The sequence below is a fragment of the Lycium barbarum genome, chromosome 10, assembly GCF_019175385.1.
Source record: "Lycium barbarum isolate Lr01 chromosome 10, ASM1917538v2, whole genome shotgun sequence".
Lineage (NCBI taxonomy): Eukaryota > Viridiplantae > Streptophyta > Magnoliopsida > Solanales > Solanaceae > Lycium > Lycium barbarum.
In genome coordinates, this window is record NC_083346.1 from 111,684,081 (window position 1) to 111,702,170 (window position 18,090).

The following is an 18,090-nucleotide window of genomic DNA, read 5'->3' on the forward strand; positions in this document are numbered from 1 at the left end:
TTCCTACTCTCCAAGGGTAAGTAATATTTAAAGGGTGTGTCCGAGCTAAAAAACCGTATAATATAAACCTGAGGGAGTATTAGATTACTCTTTACATTTTTTGTCATTATACATTTTGGTAAAATTTAAGTTACTATGACACATTTTCGTTTCTAACTGGAGCATTAATAAGATTTTACTAATTACTTTCTTTTTATTTCAATTTACGTGAAACTTTTCATTTTTCGAGACTTAATTTGATTAAACCTTGAAGTTAAATTAATTTAGATCAACATAATATTTTTAATTAAAATTAAGTTATTTAAAAACTATACAATAAGTACAATAAATTATAATTTTAACCGAGGATTATATTGTAACACCCCGTATCGTTAGAGTTCTAGTGGAAAACAATTGAAGGTTTGAACGTTTTCCGAAAATGATTGACAGGCCTACTTGGGGAAACCATAAATCCTTGATTAGTTGGGAATTTGGGAAAGTACCCTTAATGAAAGTTGTAGTACGTAGAAATAACTTTCTAACGATATAAGGACCAAGCCAACCAGAGATCGGAGCAAGGAGATATGATTTTCTCAATATGGCTAATAGTAAGACACTTAAAATTTTATAGAATCGGATAAGTTTTCGATACGTCTGCCTTCCAGTAAAATTTTGTGAAAATCCGTTGCGAATTTGAGAAAACTTAAAACATGAAAGTTGTACCCCTTTGAAATATATTTCCAATGGTATATTGTGGAGCCCAAATAGAGCTCTGTACAAGAAGTTATGTTCATTTTACCGAACACTGTGCAGAACCGACGCAGGTCCATTGTGAGGGCGCGTGCGATAGCCCCGCATCGCGGGCCGATCGCGCAACTCTGAGTATCGACCTGCAGAATGTCGCGCGATGCACGCGCATCGCGAACCCATCGCGTAACAGGTCGGGTTTCGGGTCAAAAGTCGGGATTTCGCGTTTTAAGTTATATTTAAGCTTGGAGTTTATTTCCCTAACACCCCTAGTCACGAAAAATCACCCTAAAGTCAGAGGGAACAAGAAGTCAGAGGGAAAAGAAAGAAAGAGTGATTTAAGCTTGCAAATGAACTCTTTCTTTTCATAACTCGACTTCTTGAAGATCTCTACTTCCTTGCTATCACAGTTACAGTTATTAGTTTCAGTATTTTATTGCTTCAGTTGCTTTACATACCAGTACAATTCAAATGTGCTGATGTCCTTTTTTATTGTTTGGGGGCCTGCATCTCGCGATGCAGGCAACGATATACAGGTTGACGATTCAGCTATTTAGGAGTGCACGTATCAGCTACTGGTGAGCCCCAAATTCCTTCGAGGCGTTGCCAGCTATCTAGTTATTTCAGTTTATAGACAACTCTATTATTCAGTACTCTTAGAGGCTTCATAGACACAGTTCAGACAGTCAGATATTTATTACGTTAGCCTTGTAGACAGTTATACTCAGTCGTTCAGTTGTTTGGTTTAGCCATGTTGGCTACTGTCAGATATGTTCAGATTGTCAAAGTATTTCCGCATTATGATATTTCAGTCAGACGTTTAGTTAATCAGCATGTGTTAGTTTTATTTTATAAATTAGTTATGTTTTGGTATCACATGTTGATTCAGCCAGCCAGTTGGTTCGCTCGGTCACATGCAGTCAGGCACCGAGTGTCGTGTTACGTCCAGGCCCAGGTTCGGGGCGTGACACATTTTTGAGCATAAACTGTATGAGAAGACACACATCTTGACTGTCTTGCAGATTGCCATGGTGGACAACAATATCGGTGGTTCCAAGCAAAATCTAAGGATTCATTTACCAAAATTACACCTATAAGATGTAACGACTAGGCAAATACATCTTGGATGTCCGGCTATTACCACTTTCAACAGACTTGACCTGTTCAACTATCTTTGTACAATGTTGAACATTTTAAATTTAACCACAGCAAAGGCTGACTGTGATTCTTCAACTTCACAAACTGCGAGCAACCTTGTCATAAAGATCACGAGGCCAGTTCTGATTCAAATTGCTTGCGAGGAAGTTCGCGATCTGCAGAACCAAATTCACATTATCACAAGAAGTTTGGCTTAATAAATGATGAGAAACATTCTCCAGTATAAGCATTGTACAACATCACTAAAAGCCCATCATCTTGAGTAATCCTATTTTTAAAAGAAACACTAACCCAAGTAAAGAATCTGTGGACATTTAGAAAATCAGAACAAATTCCCATAGATGCATTAGATAACATCTCAAGAAATAAAACATCTTTTGGAAAAGAAAAACAAAAAGAAGCAACACAAGATCTTTAGAAATAAACACTGTATTAGCTGATATTTCTTATCTGATTTAGTCAATGAGATTCAGAAGCAAAAGCCAAACTGTAAACACATTGTTCATGATCGGTCTCACATGTTATCTATAAACAAATATTGCTACATCTAAATAAGAGGAATAAATTCCATCTCTCATTCATTCTCAGTAAATTGAACTTCAAGTGCACTATCAATGTATTACAATTGGTTTAACTGTATATATCCTTATGAACTCAAAGCATTTACAATGTTTTCCTGGATTCCAACTGGTCAATTAAAAAGAATACTATTAATCAGGGAAGAGTACAAGTAAATTACATTTTTGATAGATAACATCCAATGTACATGTTTTTTTAACCAAGTCGCTATTCAAGAGTTGTTCTCTTCGTTAGATTAGGTCTTCATAATATTTAGCTAAAATTTGAACTTAGCAATACATATCATGAAGGACAAACACATAACATAACTGGAAATAATAAACAAAGTAGGCATAACGCCAACGGGCACCTGAAGAATTTAAAATCAAATTGCACTACATTCACAGTCAAAGGAAATAGGAGAAAAGCCACTGAGCAAATAGAAAGAAAAGGCAAAATGGAAGAAAATGAACATGAACATGTATGCTGTAAAAACTACCTTGGCCCTCAAAGCACGAAGTGACCCATCAGTATCTCTAACATTGTCCAGACAATGAAGCGCAACTTTTAGGAGGTCTGGTACACAAGCTTGGACATGATGAGACAAATTTTGAAAGACATCCGTGGCGAAATGTGGCGTCCTTGGATCCAAAGGAAGGAATGGGAGCTTCGCCACTTCCTTTATAGCATCCAAGTGATTTCCAAGTCTTGCAAGCTTATGAATGGATAGCACAGCCTCCAGCTGTCTTAGAACAATATGCTGTGCCAACACATTTTCTCTCTCTTGGGGACTGCAAATGGATGAGATTAGGCTTCCATTCCAGAACAGTAAAGAGGCATTCAAAAATATCATTATAAGAAACGATTTATAACAACAGCAGACAATGTTTGACTGCTGGCCAAATCTGCATATTACCTGATCTCAGGGTAATATTTGAACATCTCTAGGATCTCATTTCCTGAAAGAATGAGCCCAGAAGTCCGGCTCTCCCCATCCAACCTTCCACGCGCCAAGGCACATATTGCATCAGAAAGGCACTTGTTTATCGTATCCAATGCAGCTGAAAATGCCCCCACTCTCTTCTGAATCTCTATGGACTGAAATGTTCAAGCGCACAAAATTCACAAATTGATGACAAATACATCAATGAAAATTTATTACTTTATCAAAAAAAAAAGTCACTACTACATCATAGTCAAGAATCCCTAAACTGCCTATAGCTCAAGACCACCGTGGTTATGATGAAGGTATAGAAGGAGAATTGTCTTTCTACTGATAGATCAACTCAAAGTACATAAAGAAATTATTTGCTAAGCACAACAATTGCCCAAAAATAAAGACTTCATATAGATTCCATGCTATAGACATAATTTACTGTCTTGAATGGAAAAAGGAACACTTCAAAATGATTATTATGTCTTACGTCGAACTGCAAAAGTTAGAGCGATAAGTTCATTAATGTCACTATGTAAAAGGAAGAAAGAAAAGATAACCTTGTCATAAAGCCCCGCATCCTGATACTGCCGAGCAGCTTCAAGCAGAAAATGTTGTCTTGTCTTTTCGTCAGTCAAAAACCTTCCAAGTTGGCCTTCTTCTCCAGTGCCCCTTGGACCAAGTAAAATATCAATACCACCATCTCGCGACAAAAGCTCTGTAAGAAGTTGTTTCAACATTGAGCTCCTTTGCCTTTGCTGATCCATATTACCACGACCACTCCATGACAACTGCCCACCACCCACTGCTGCTGCAGCTTGCACATAGTACTCCAATGCCATTAACAGATCACCATGACGCAGATAAAATGATCCATACTGCCTAATTATGCTAGAGGCTTCAGCAAAAGCATCCATGACCCCAAATTTTTGCCCTACTCCTGTACCTTCAGAGAGGACCCCATAGTCCGCTAAGACGATAGCCATATGAACAGCATCTACATTATATCCTTCGTCACCCATGTCCTTGGACAAATATAAGACGGCTGGAAGAAGCTGGATGCTTAAAAGTAAAACATATGGATAAACCAAAGGATCCTTTCCATTCTTAGTATAGTGTGATGGCTCAAACTTGTTTAGGTAAGCTTGCAAATCATCCAAAGTGTAGGGTGCCAACCCCTCATTTAGGACAACAGAAGATCTGCCAGGAGACTCCCGTACAGCAGATAATTGGAACCACAAGAAATCCTCTATAGTAGAGAAAAGTGTAGGGAATTCTCGAAGAAATCTGTCAATTTGCCTGCGAGAACCAGAAATTATGGTGTAAAGTAGCAATTTTTTCTTATCATATGTGGGTCGACCTCCTCGATCACCCAACCTAAACATCTTCTCACATTCTTCTGAAGCAACTGCCGCTATCTCTGCTGATACCATGCCTCCAGTCGAAATCCACTCTGTAAGCTGCAAAAAACAGGGACTCTTGAAATGAAAGAGAATAGACAACGTATATGAAATATGCGATCCACAGAAAACATACCAGAGGAGCAAACTGGTGGGACATGCGAGATTGTTGGGCAATCTCTCGTGCTTCATTGTAGTAGCCAGTTCTCATGCAAAAGTATATCTGTTTTAAGATACAATAATCCAAATCAGTTTGAGCTACACATTTTCTTGGAAAAGCTAGTGGTGCAACAAAAAGTTCAAGCAGTTGCAAAACCAGGGTAAACACAGAAGTATGCACATTTATAGATTAGAATAAGTCATGACCAAGACCAATACCTTCTACTTGGATTTCTTTTTTCTACTACTAGTTGTTGGTGGGAGATAGCAGGTGCCTCATGGAATTAGTCGAGGTGCACGGAAGCTGGCCGGACACCATGGTTATTAGAAGAAAAAACTACTACCTAGTTGCTAGATTGATAGTAGATGAAAAATCTAAACAAGAAATCTAATTACCAACTGTCAAAATAGCACAAGATTAGAGTAGAGAGACTGAAAACTTTTTGTGCTGGTCAAAGCAAGAGTATAACAAATAACCAATTATGAATTTAAGATAGAACATAAGCCAGCAAAAATTGGAGGAAAAGCATCCGGTGACAAACGGTTAATAAAAATAATATAAGAGAAAAGAAAAGATCTCTTGTTAATTTAACAAATTGTTAAGAGAAATTTAAATCTCAAACAACACTAAGATCTTGAAGAATCATAAGACCAACCACCCACAGCAAAACAAGAACAAGAAAGTGAAACTACTACTTATCGCACAAAATATTGCCCAATATATGCTTATAAAAAGAACAGATCAGGTCAATTTCTTTCCAAATCACAAGGAGGTGATCTCGTTTGATATACGGTATTACATGACTACACAACCTGAAGGTTTTACCCAAGGAATGGCAATTCCTAAAATACAAGAACATACAAGACTGGAGTCATAACTTGCACATATGAGTAAATAGATTGATCTAAAACCATTATTGAAAATTCACCAATCAAAAAAAAAAAAACTAAAAACTTAATGGAAACATCTAATAGTTCATATCAAAATGCAAAAGCCAGCATAGTGATAGTTTGTGTAATCAGAGTAAAGCATTCAAACCTGCTGCCAGGTGGTATCAACGGGAGGTTGTCTACGGGCATCAACCGTATCAAAATCAAGAACCCCATAGTCCCTTAGACGGATCTGAGGTAAGGAATAACAATCAGGCAAATCAGTCATGGAAACTGAAAAGTAATCAGCAAAAATGCTATAATCATGGAAAATGATATACACAGTCTCCAAAAATGTAGATTGCAGATTAATAATAATATTTTATAAATATGCAAACTAACCCTGAGAAAGGCGCGGATTTTTTGCAAATTACCAACAGCACCACCAAGTGCGGCCTACAATAGCCAGCAGGACCATCAGTTATCAATAATGTCAATTTAAATCAAATTGGTGACAACTCTTGACAAGGCGAAGAAACCGCTCTACCGCCATTCACCCCTCACAGCAGCCCGCAAAAAAGAAAAAGACAGAATTATGACTTTTCTTTATTGGCGAATAAGAAGATGAAAGAATATGAAAAGGACCAAAAAATGTTGAATTTGAAATCAACAAGTTATCCTTTAGTCAAATTGAAGAGCCAAACTAACAATACACTGAACAGATCACGAGTTGAATTAACAAATAGAACATGTGACAGAGAAAATAATAGAAATGCTCATCAAATGACAACATCAACCATAATTCATTACCTGGGCCGGATGGGCTTGAATTGTCTCCATGATGTACTTCTCGTGACCCCATTCTAGGTGGCGTCTAGCTCCAATTACTAAAGACATTTTCTTTGAAACATTATGTTGGACAGCTGAATCTTCACCGATCAGAGCCTGTTACAAATTTGTTAAATGATAACTAATTGCACATAGAAAATCTTAACAGCATAATATTCAAAGATTGCAAAAGTCAAGTTTGACATCATACCGACATAAGATGCCAGATCTTCTGAATGCCAACTGACTTCCCACCAGATGCAGTAAGACCCAAACTTTCAAGAGCACGATTAATAGCTGTAGCAGGCTAACAATAACCACAAGTAATTAATCAAAATTCTAACACAGCATGAAAATTCTTTAAAGCAATCAACAAGACCATCAAATCAAAAAGATCAGCATAGTGAAACAACAAATGGACACCAAAGAGAAGGCTACCAAAGTCCAAAAAAGAGGTCAAAGTGAAAATATGAATAAATTCTTAATTTGACCCATCAATATTAAAATTTATTTAGTTAGGGATTGCTTGGTTGTTCATTGTCCAACAGCAATAAAAAAATACTTCCTCTGTCCAAAAAGGAATGATGGGTTTTGATGCACGACGGTCGAAGCATCAAATTTCCAATGTATGTTCGAACATCAATTCCTTAATTTTTTTTAATGATAAGATAAATCTATTTAGAAATAGCATACAAATAGCACAAAATTAACATTTGCTGTATTTGAAAATACTTTGAAATGTTTGGAAAAGCTGCTTGACTCTTCAAATAGTAATAGCATCATATGAAGTAGGACAGGTATAATATAACACTACATCCTGCATATCACAGTATTTCACTTTTGCTTGTGCTGTCCACCCTTCTCGCGTGCTTTTTTTCTGATACACTATTATTTGTCAAAGAAAACTACAAAATAAGCGATTCAAGTATATTTTCCCCTGACCTTTTTTTAGATGACTGGATAGAATTCCTAGAATTTAAGTACTTTGTAAGCATTCCCTTTTGAGTCCCCACATCACAATGTTCGTGTTCTTTTATAGGGGACTGTAAGAACTGGCATTTTACTCCTTTAATTACTTATTGTAGCAATAAAAGATATAATCACCAAAACTACATAGAAAAATCTCAGTGGCTTCACAGAAAGGAGGAATCAAGCCGTGAAGAACCAACATGCAGAACTTACTTTAAAGGGTAAACCACGTTCTCTTGCACTAGTAAGATTCTTGATAACTTCTCCATATGCAGCAGCCTTTTTCTCAACGATGGGCCTATTAGCTAATGCTAAAGGCTCCACGCTAGCAGGACCAGACGAAACCTGAGGGCTGTATGTCAAAGATGCTATTTGTCCCTGACGACCACCTAAAGGGCTTGATTCACTGATATTTGTCCTAGGTAAGGTTGAAATTCGGCTTAGGCGCTGGAGGAAGTCTCTTTTTTCTTTCTTCCAGTCGTTCTGTAACAAAGAGTTTTACAGTGCACCAAGCATTTAAAATAAGCATGGTAAAGATGAAAAGAAATATAATAGAAGTAATTGATGGCCTATAGGTATAACAACAGTACTTTAAGCTTTCAAGTCGAACTTAGGCAGCTAATGACTTGTTTTAATTAAGCATCAAAGGATGCTAGCAACTCACACCATGAAGATCGTCAAATGAAAAGCAGCTGGGTAAACTAACCTCCAAAACTTTCATCATGTAATCATTGAAATTTTTTAGGTTATCCTTCTGAGCTTCTTGAACCGCAGAGACCATTGCCATTTCATGGATCTGTTTGGCACCATTCCAACGTTGAAAAGAACAAGCATTATTAACCTTTACGCTATGAAGTGAATATGCTGATGCAGTTGTTTACTACAGAAGTGTCAAAGTTAGGCAATCAAACTGACAAAGAAAAGAAAAAATGAAAACTGCAGAAAAGGAAATAAATATCTTGAGACAATGATGCATTTCAAGCAATACAAAAGGTAACACGTCGAAAATGCTAAAAAAAAATCCTTCACTCATTGGTGGGAGGGAGAAAACAGCAATAGGTAGAGAATATCCACATTTCAAAGAATTGACATTGGAGTAAGAGTACAACTGCTACACTATGCATAAAAACATCTTGAAGATCTTTTTTTTTTTTTTTGAACATCTCTCTCCTCTCCTCTTTCTCTCTCCTCTCTCCTCTGCTCACCCAACCAACGGTAAGATCCACTGTTCAGAGCCAGGTAAGGTTTTCCGGCCACTGTCACTTTCAGTTAACGCCGGCGACCAGGTAACACCGGCTACTTTTCCGGCCAGATCTATATTTTTTTTTCTCCTCTCTTCCCTTTTCTTCTTCTCCTCTCCTTTTTTCCCTCTTTTATCTGCTTCTAGCGCTGCCAAAACGCGGCTGCTCCGTCGACGGCGACTTTTCCGGCCAGCCCTCTCTTTCTCTCTCATGTTCTCTTTTCTTTCCCCCCTCTTCTCTTCCCCCTTTCAGATTGTGTGAACAGTGCGCCGGCAGTGAACAGTACTCCGACGTTGAACAGTGTTTTTCGGCGACGAACACGTTCAGTTCAACTGGAGTTGGTACCTCCGGTTGCCATTTCTATTCTTTGCTCATACACTTGTAGTTACTTTTTGCTGACTTTAGACCTTTGAATAATTTATTAGTTCATACTCGTTTTCGTGGCTTTGGGTATTGATGGTAGAATAGGGTCATGTTCTCGTGCGGGGACGGGGACGAGGGTTAAGAGGGGTAAGTGGGTTAAAGGAACGTCTAGGCTGAGAATAGGCTCTTGGAACATTGGGACGTTAACGGGGAAGTCCATAGAGTTAGTTAAGATTCTTAAGAAGAGGAAGATTAATATAGCTTGTGTCCAAGAGACCAAATGGGTAGGTCCTAAAGCTAAGGAGGTAGACGGGTATAAGCTTTGGTTCTCTGGAAGATCAAAGTATAGGAATGGGGTAGGCATTTTAGTAGATAGTAATTTAAGGGACCAGGTGGTAGAGGTTAGGAGAGTCACTCGTAGGATGATGTCGATTAAGGTGGTCGTTGAAGGGCTCACCTTGAACATTATTAGTGCATATGCGCCGCAAGCGGGCTTAGGCGAGGAGGAGAAGAGGCGCTTTTGGGAGGATTTGGACGAGTTAGTGGGAGGCATACCGACTACTGAGAAGCTTTTTGTGGGAGGAGATTTCAATGGGCACATCGGGTCTATTTCGGGAGGTTATGATGATGTGCATGGAGGCTTTGGCTTCGGGGACAGAAATGGAGGAGGAGTTTCACTTTTGGATTTTGCAAGAGCTTTTGGGTTGGTGATAGCCAATTCGAGTTTCCCAAAGAAGGAGGAGCACTTGGTAACCTTCCGTAGTTCGGTGGCTAAGACTCAGATAGATTTTTTTCTCCTTAGGAAGGATGATAAAGGTCTGTGCAAAGACTGTAAGGTCATTCCGAGCGACAACCTTACAACCCGTCATAAGCTCTTAGTGATGGATTTAGGGATCAAGATGACGAGGAAGAAGAGGGTCGGGGATGATCGACCTAGGATCAAATGGGGGAGTTTGACCACGACTAGTGCCTTGGAGATGGGAGAGAAATTGAAGGCTATGGGGGCCTGGGATAGTAGTGGGGATGCGACCAGTATGTGGGATAGAACGGCTAGTTGCATTAGGGTTGTAGCAAGGAAAGTGTTAGGGGTCTCGTCAGGTGGCCGTGGTCGGCATCGAGGGGACTGGTGGTGGAATGGAGAAGTGCAAGGGAAGGTGGAAGCAAAGAAGGTGGCGTATGCGAAGTTGATAGAAAGCAAGGATGGCGTGGAGAAGTGGACGAATAGGGAACTTTATAAGATAGCGAGGAAGGAGGCGAAGTTGGCGGTTTCGACGGCAAAAACGGCAACTTTTGAACGTCTTTATGCTGGACTAGAAGAGAAAAGCGGGGATCAGAAATTGTTCAGGCTAGCCAAGGCGGGGGAGAGAAGGGCACGCGATGTGGATCAGGTGAAGTGCATCAAGGACAAGCATGGAAAAGTATTGGTAGAGGAGACTCTCATTAGACGGAGATGGCAGTTATACTTCCACAAACTCTTGAATGAAGGAGGGGGCAGAGACATTGTGTTGGGAGATTTGGAACATACAGGGAGACGTCACGATTTTGGGTATTGCAGGAGTATTAAGTTTGAGGAGGTTAAGAGTGATGTTCATAGGATGCGCAGGGGAAGAGCGACCGGACCGGACAAGATTTCAGGTGAATTTTGGAAGAGCGCGAGCTCGGTAGGTTTGGAGTGGCTGACTAGGTTGTTTAATGTCATCTTTAAGACGGCAAGGATGCCCGAAGAATGGAGGTCGAGCGTAATGATCCCTCTATACAAGAACAAGGGGGATATCCAGAGTTGCAACAACTATAGAGGTATCAAGCTGCTAAGCCATACTATGAAAGTGTGGGAAAGGACGGTGGAGATGAGGGTGAAGAGAGGCGTGTCTATTTCAGAGAACCAGTTCGGATTCATGCCGGGACGCTCAACTACAGAAGTCATCCATCTTGTGAGGAGACTGGTGGAGCAGTATAGGGAGAGGAAGAGCGATTTACACATAGTATTCATCGACCTAGAAAAGGCTTACGACAAAGTTCCAAGAGAGATCCTATGGAGATGTTTGGAGGCTAAACGTGTACCTGTGGCGTACATTAGAGTGATCAAGGACATGTATGAGGGAGCCAAAACCAGGGTAAGGACAGTAGGAGGGGACTCAGAGCACTTCCCAGTTGTGATGGGGTTGCATCAAGGATCAGCTCTTAGTCCGTTTTTATTTGCCTCAGTGATGGATGGATTGACGCGACAAATTCAAGGTGAGGTGCCATGGTGTATGTTTTTCGCGGATGACAGTCCTGATCAACGAGACTCGTAGTGGAGTTAACGCTAAGCTAGAGGGTTGGACACATACCTTGGAGTCTAAAGGGTTTGAGCTGAGTAGGACTAAGATAGAGTACTTGGAGTGCAAGTTCAGTGAAGCACCTCAGGACGTTGGCGTGGAAGTTAGGCTTGGTACCCAGGCCATCCAGAAGAAAAGTAGTTTCAAGTATCTTCGGTCTATCATGCAAGGCAGCGGGGAGATTGACGAGGATGTCACACGTCGTATTAGGGCAGGGTGGATGAAATGGAGGCTCGCTTCCGGAGTGCTATGTGACAAGAAAGTGCCACCACAACTTAAGGGCAAGTTCTACAAAGTGGTGGTTAGACCGACTATGTTGTATGGGGCGGAGTGCTGGCCAGTTAAGATCTCTCACGTTCAAAAGATGAAAGTTACCGAGATGAGAATATTGAGATGGATGTGTGGGCACACCAGGAGTGACAGGATTAGGAATGAGGCTATTCGGGACAAGGTGGGAATGGCCTCGGTGGAAGACAAGATGCGAGAAGCGAGACTGAGATGGTTTGGGCATGTGAAGAGAAGAGACACGGATGCCCCAGTGCGCAGGTGTGAGAGGTTGGCCATGGATGGTTTCAGAAGAGGTAGGGGTAGGCCGAAGAAATATTGGGGAGAGGTGATTAGACAGGACATGGCGCAGTTACAGCTTAGCGAGGACATGACCTTAGATAGGAGGGTGTGGAGGACCCACATTAGGGTAGAAGGCTAGTAGATAATCTCGTTATCCTTCCTTATTAGTAGGCGCATTATCACAGTATAATTTCTTGTGCTCTGATTTCTGCTACTATCTGTTATTTCCTGTATTTTGATTATTCTATCTTATCTGTGTCGCTTTCGCTATTTGCATTTATATATCGCTTTGAATTTATTAGCCTTATCTGACCTCTTTTTATGCTTTTTATTGAGCCGAGGGTCTTTCGGAAACAGCCGTCCTACCTTGGTAGGAGTAAGGTCTGCGTACACTCTACCCTCCCTCCCCAGACCCCACGGTGTGGGATCCCACTGGGTTGTTGTTGTTGTTGAATAGGTAACAACTTTGTATTATAGACCAGTACTTAGGTAGTACTGAAAACCCCTTTATAAAAGAAAAAAGAAAACTAAGAAGCTAAGAAAGTAAAATCCTAACATGAGTCAAGAACTTCTAAGATTGATTCTGCATCTACAGAGGGATTCTTTGTACACCAAAAACAAAATAGCAACATACAGTCTTGCTTGATCTTCTGTAGAGTGCTACTTCTATCCTCAAAACATCTTGAAGATCTTGCAAAACATACACGAGCAATTTTGTACCTTTACAAGTGCCTCACAACTCCACAATCGATCTTGGTTGCAGGACTTCCTTTTGGGAGACGTGTGTTGGAATGTTTGATAAATCAAATTTTAACCATTAATAACACACCAAGGTAGTGACTAAAAAGTGCAATGTGAATAAGTGGCCCAACCATCAACTTCTAACAAGTTGCCCCCAAACCAGTGTTATCAAAAGCGAAAAGCGCAAAAAAGCTCTAAGGTCAGCTGGGGCTTTAAGCGCAAAGCGTAAATAAAGTGTGGGCTTTAATGAAAAAAAGCGCAATGGTGCAAAAATACAATAATATATATGTTTAGTCCAAGATTAATAATAATAAGCATGAATAGCAAAATATATGGACAAAAAAATTGTAAAAATATTACGATAAAGTGAAATATCAATCATCTAGCGTCACCTCCTCAAGAGAGGCTCATTGGCAAGGAAAGTATGTCTTAGAGCCTTGATGACAACATTGAAGCGCACATAAAGCGAGGCGAAGCGCTCAACATGTTTTGAGCCTCGCTTCAGGGCTTAAGCGCGCTCAAAGCGCGCCTTTGATAACACTGCCCCAAACATCTAACTAAACTGGTATTTTCTCCTTACACTAAAACAAACTATGAAATAGAAATGACCTCACAATACTGCTATTTGCTACTATCCCTCTCACTCTTCAGGAATAATCTTTAATTTCTCTCATCTCGGGATAGCCCAAATAATGCATAGAGGCCCGATCCTCCAGATTGTCCTATCCTCATCTCATTGCCACTCCATATGATAGTCTTAGCCGCCGTTCTCGGCATATACAAATTTACATGAACAAAGAAAGTGCAAGATTTCAAAGTTGTGTCGTGAAAGTGTGAAACTGCAATGTAATAGCACATCAGTGGTATCCTCTCCTATTACTACCATAAACTACACTAATTCACCATAACTTCCTCCTATTTTCAAGTTGTACGCTGATGCCATTCGCTGTGATTCACTGATGAAAGAGAGGAATAGGAGAGCTTTTGATGGTGCTAAAAATATTTATACACATGAGATCCTCCAAAAATCTCTCACAAGCACTCATCCTTCAAATATCATAAATCCTTCAAATATGGCTTTAACTCTTCACCATCTAAAGTTGTGTTAGTTTTTTTTTAAAAAACAAAGGATCAAAAAAACATGGCTGGGATATTCAAGTGCATTGAAGAATTGGGAAAAGAAAGTGCATTGAATACTGAAAAGATGACTACCTATAAGAGTATATTGGTTGGCTTACCAGCCCATTTCTTTCCTATGCTTGTCATATTGGTGTCAAATGGTCCTGATATCCTAAAAATTTTGGCTGCCCTTCGGGAACACCCGATAAAATTGGAATAAAAACTGAGATCATAAAATGATCTAATTACCCATAAAAAACAAAATCCTCCTGCAGCTGATGCTTCTTCATGTTCAACACCACTTATTCATGATGCTTCAACATTTTACCTCTAGATATTACCTTGCCAGTCAAGTCACCCAAGTTGAATCTGCTTATCTTATTCCTAACTCTTTTACCAATATTACAATGACCAATCTCCACGAAGTGGACAGATCGAGTTGACACATCATTTATTTCATCTACATTTTGTGAATAAGCAACCAAATGACATAACAATAAATGCATAATGATAGTAGTACTTACAAAGAACGACATCTGCACATTAAAAGATAAAAATACCTGTTGCAAATACTCTTCAACAGTTGTTGCCTCTGCAGGAAAAACGTCTTCAAATGTCGTCTGGTGAGGAAGGAACAGAGGAATGGAAAGACAATTAACAAACGCTACAATCAGATAAAACTGTCAGGGAGAATCTTCTAACACAATTTCTCACCAGAATTAATTTAGAGCATCAGTGGCAGAAAAATGGTCCTTTAGATACTTATTCAAGAAAAAGCAAAAGGAGAAACCCTTATTTTTTTATTATTATATTTAGAACTTTTTTTTGGATAGGTATTATTATATGTAGAACTACAAATTATACATCCAATTTGTGTCCCATTACTATGAGTTAACTCAGTTAAATGACGGACAAATGCAACAAAAACTCAAAAAGATAGTAGTCATGCATAATATTAGCATAGTTCTCATAGCTTTTTCCCTAGCACAAACACTTCGCACAACTTAAAGTAAGACTTATAGGACAAACACCGTAGACTTCTTGTTATCTTGGCATAAACTAGATATATCCAAATCTTCCAGGAGCATTTGGAAGACAATCACTGCAGTGATTTGGTGGGCCATAGCGCGAGAGAAAGAGAGAGAGAGAGACACGACAGTTTTTGAAGACAAGGACAACATAGTTAATTTTTTTTTTTTAAGTGGTAATGTAAGAAGAACACCATTAATCTTAAGCTTAAGTCTATATCCTTGCTTAATTTTTGGTTCAACAAAGCCCCGAGTCTTGATTTAGAGCCGGAGGCAATTGTTGACTTTCTTAACTCTTTACACATGTTGTAATAGTTTTCTTTTGTATGTGCTTTTCATCAACACCTTCTTAATGCTGGAAGTAAGACTTGTATGGAAGACCAAATACTCACTTTGATATTGTTAAATAAACATCATCATCAACAATACATCTACCATATCTTTAACTTTTTCATCCATTACCTCAAAACCATTCACATGTAATCATCTGGTATATGTATAAATTCTCAAAGTCGAGAACTATCACAAATAAATAAATAACTTGGCAAGGCTCTAAATGAGAAGGAAAAACGTACCTTTAACTCAAAAGACTTAAGATCACGAGCAAGCTGCTCCGCGTTGATGCCCTCACGAGCTAGTAGCCTTTCAAGGCAAATGAAACAAACAATAAGACAATACACAACCAACATTTCCATTACTTCTCTGTTTCCATATTCCAACCACTAACCTTTCATCTATTGAAAATGTATGCAAATGGATTACAAGTAATAAGACTTCAAATATGATTTGGAAAAACAGGTGGGGGAGTATGAAACAAGCCTATGTTTGGAAACTACTGAAAGGAATAGGAAGAAAAGAAAATAAGGAGATAAAGAGGGAGAGACATAAGGTTTTTATTTGATGACCGAGAGCCAACCCTTTTGGCCAACTAAAGCCTGCATAAACTCGGGGATGGTGGGCCCACCCCCTCTACCCTTCTCTACTTCAATATTGGACTTACTTCGCTTAGCACAAAGCTCAAACTTGTGATCTAAGACGCAAGACACAATCCCTCAACCTTTGACAATTGAGCTAACCCCTGAGTACGGGAGAGAAATAAGGTTTTCATGCTGATATCTGAAGCTAAAACGAACGTGAATCGACTTTTGTAAAATCCTGATATACAAAAAGTACCACCACAACTTGCAACTTTACTGTACTAAAATTCCAACTGAATATAGCTAAAATTCATACTCAAAAATCACTAACAGCAACAAAAAAGGAGGATTTTAAAACTACTAGTACGGCAATCGAACAAAATGTACCTGGTAGCTGCAATAGATTGAGTTGGAGCTTCAGTTCTTAAAGTTTTTGCCTTCAATTTCTTCGTTAATGCTTCCAATTGATCAAAATTCCTCTAAATTTCCAATCAAAACAACTATTACTCCACCTTTTTAAACTATCAAGAGATAATGGTAAAAAAAGGCACCTGAAGTATCACTTTATTGCCAATTTCCTACCTAAATTATGAACTATTGCTACCTGAACTATCTTCAACTATTTATCAAAACACATCGTGAAGCTGACTAGACCAAGTGTTTGGATACAACGGCCAAAAGGCACATGGCAGCTTAATTTGCCCATAAAATTTCGTCCACATGGCAGCTGACTCATTAATTTCAAACAGAGACCAACACATGGAGGCCCATAAAACCCATAAATAATAGACAAACAAATATGCGTGACACACACTTCATGTGTTAAGCTTTCATCCTAATGAATCAAAGCGAAATGGTCGGTTCCATCAATTATAATCGGGGAAAAAAAAGACTCGCAGGACGTTCTTTAAAGCCGAAGAGGACTTTATTTTCATTTTTTTATCAAGCAGTTGCAATTTAAAATTTCTAGATTCACGTGTTAATGTTATTATTATTCAGATAAGAATCCTCATAAGTGTCTTGATAAATAATTAGGGATAGTTCAGGTAGAAAACGCAGACGCCTAATAGTTCAGGTAGGAAACTCGCAAAAAAAGTGATACTTCGAGTGTGTGTTTTACTAATATTTCAACTATCAAATGTACAATAATAACGAAAATCCAAACACATTCCCCAAAAAAAAAAAATCAGATGGAAAATAGTGATTTTTTTAATGGAACCTAAAATTTCGTCCGCATGAGACATTAATTTCGAGTTTTGTAGTGATAAATAGTTGGTGATAGTTCTGATAGGAATCGTATACACCTAATAGTTCAGGTAGTAAACTCAGAAAAAAAGTGATACTTTAAGTGTGTTTTTTACTATTATCTCAAGTATCAAATGTGCGATAATAATAATAATAATAAGGACAATCCAAACACATTACAAGAAAAAAATGAAAAATAATGATTTTTTTATGAAACCTGAAGAGGAGGGAACTGAGTAGAAGGAGCAGCTTGTTCTAGAAGCTTCGAAGAAGAGTGTAGAAGTTCATTCCATCCACTCATCTCTACATCCTTCGCCATTGTTGATGTGCTTTGAGAAAGAGAGCTTTTTGTGCTTTGCTTATAAAAAAAGCCCTAATTTTGAGCGGTAAAGTTCGAGTGTTTTCTGGGTTGATTCTCTACAGGCGAGCACACTGTAAGTAATTTGGGGTGATTTACAAGAATAGTCCCATATGAGGTGTTTTTAAACTTTGGCGGTGCTTAAAGTATTTATTTAAGGAGCTGCATTTCAGAAAAATCAGTGGACACAACTTTTACTCCCTCCCTCTCAAATTATTTATATTTTTCTGTTTTACATGTCTCTTAAGAAATACTATTAACTAGGAAAGATATTTGACTAATCTACTCTTATTTATGCTTAAGTTATATCCTCTCTTCAAAAAATATTTATTATTTTTATGTGTCATCTCTATTAATAACAAAATTCTACTAAAGATAAAATAGAAAAAAATAATTAGAGCCTGTTTGGATTAACTTATAAGTTGGTCAAACCAATTTATAAGTCATTTTTAATTTATTTGGGTGTTTAGTAAAATGAAAAACAGTTTAAATTAAGTTAAAAAATGCTTAAAATAAGTCAAAATCAAAGTTGTTCAACCTCAACATTTTTTTTGCTTAAAAGTCATTTTGATTTGACCAACAACTTTATCC

The 18,090-nt window shown here is 38.6% G+C and overlaps 1 protein-coding gene across 1 annotated transcript; it reads right to left on the minus strand.

Annotated features, from left to right (window-relative positions):
* Window positions 1-1,713: 1,713 nt before the first annotated feature.
* LOC132613511 (nuclear pore complex protein NUP93A-like) lies at window positions 1,714-17,582 on the minus strand. Its single transcript, XM_060327554.1, has 15 exons — window positions 17,359-17,582; window positions 16,284-16,375; window positions 15,555-15,621; window positions 14,512-14,571; window positions 8,309-8,398; window positions 7,816-8,085; window positions 6,845-6,940; window positions 6,616-6,750; window positions 6,208-6,261; window positions 5,975-6,058; window positions 4,913-4,999; window positions 3,937-4,836; window positions 3,359-3,540; window positions 2,942-3,233; window positions 1,714-2,039 (listed from the first exon to the last, which is right to left on the minus strand). The coding sequence occupies exons 1-15, from the start codon at window positions 17,458-17,460 to the stop codon at window positions 1,962-1,964; spliced, it is 2,589 nt and encodes an 862-aa protein (XP_060183537.1). The 5' UTR covers window positions 17,461-17,582; the 3' UTR covers window positions 1,714-1,961.
* Window positions 17,583-18,090: the final 508 nt, after the last annotated feature.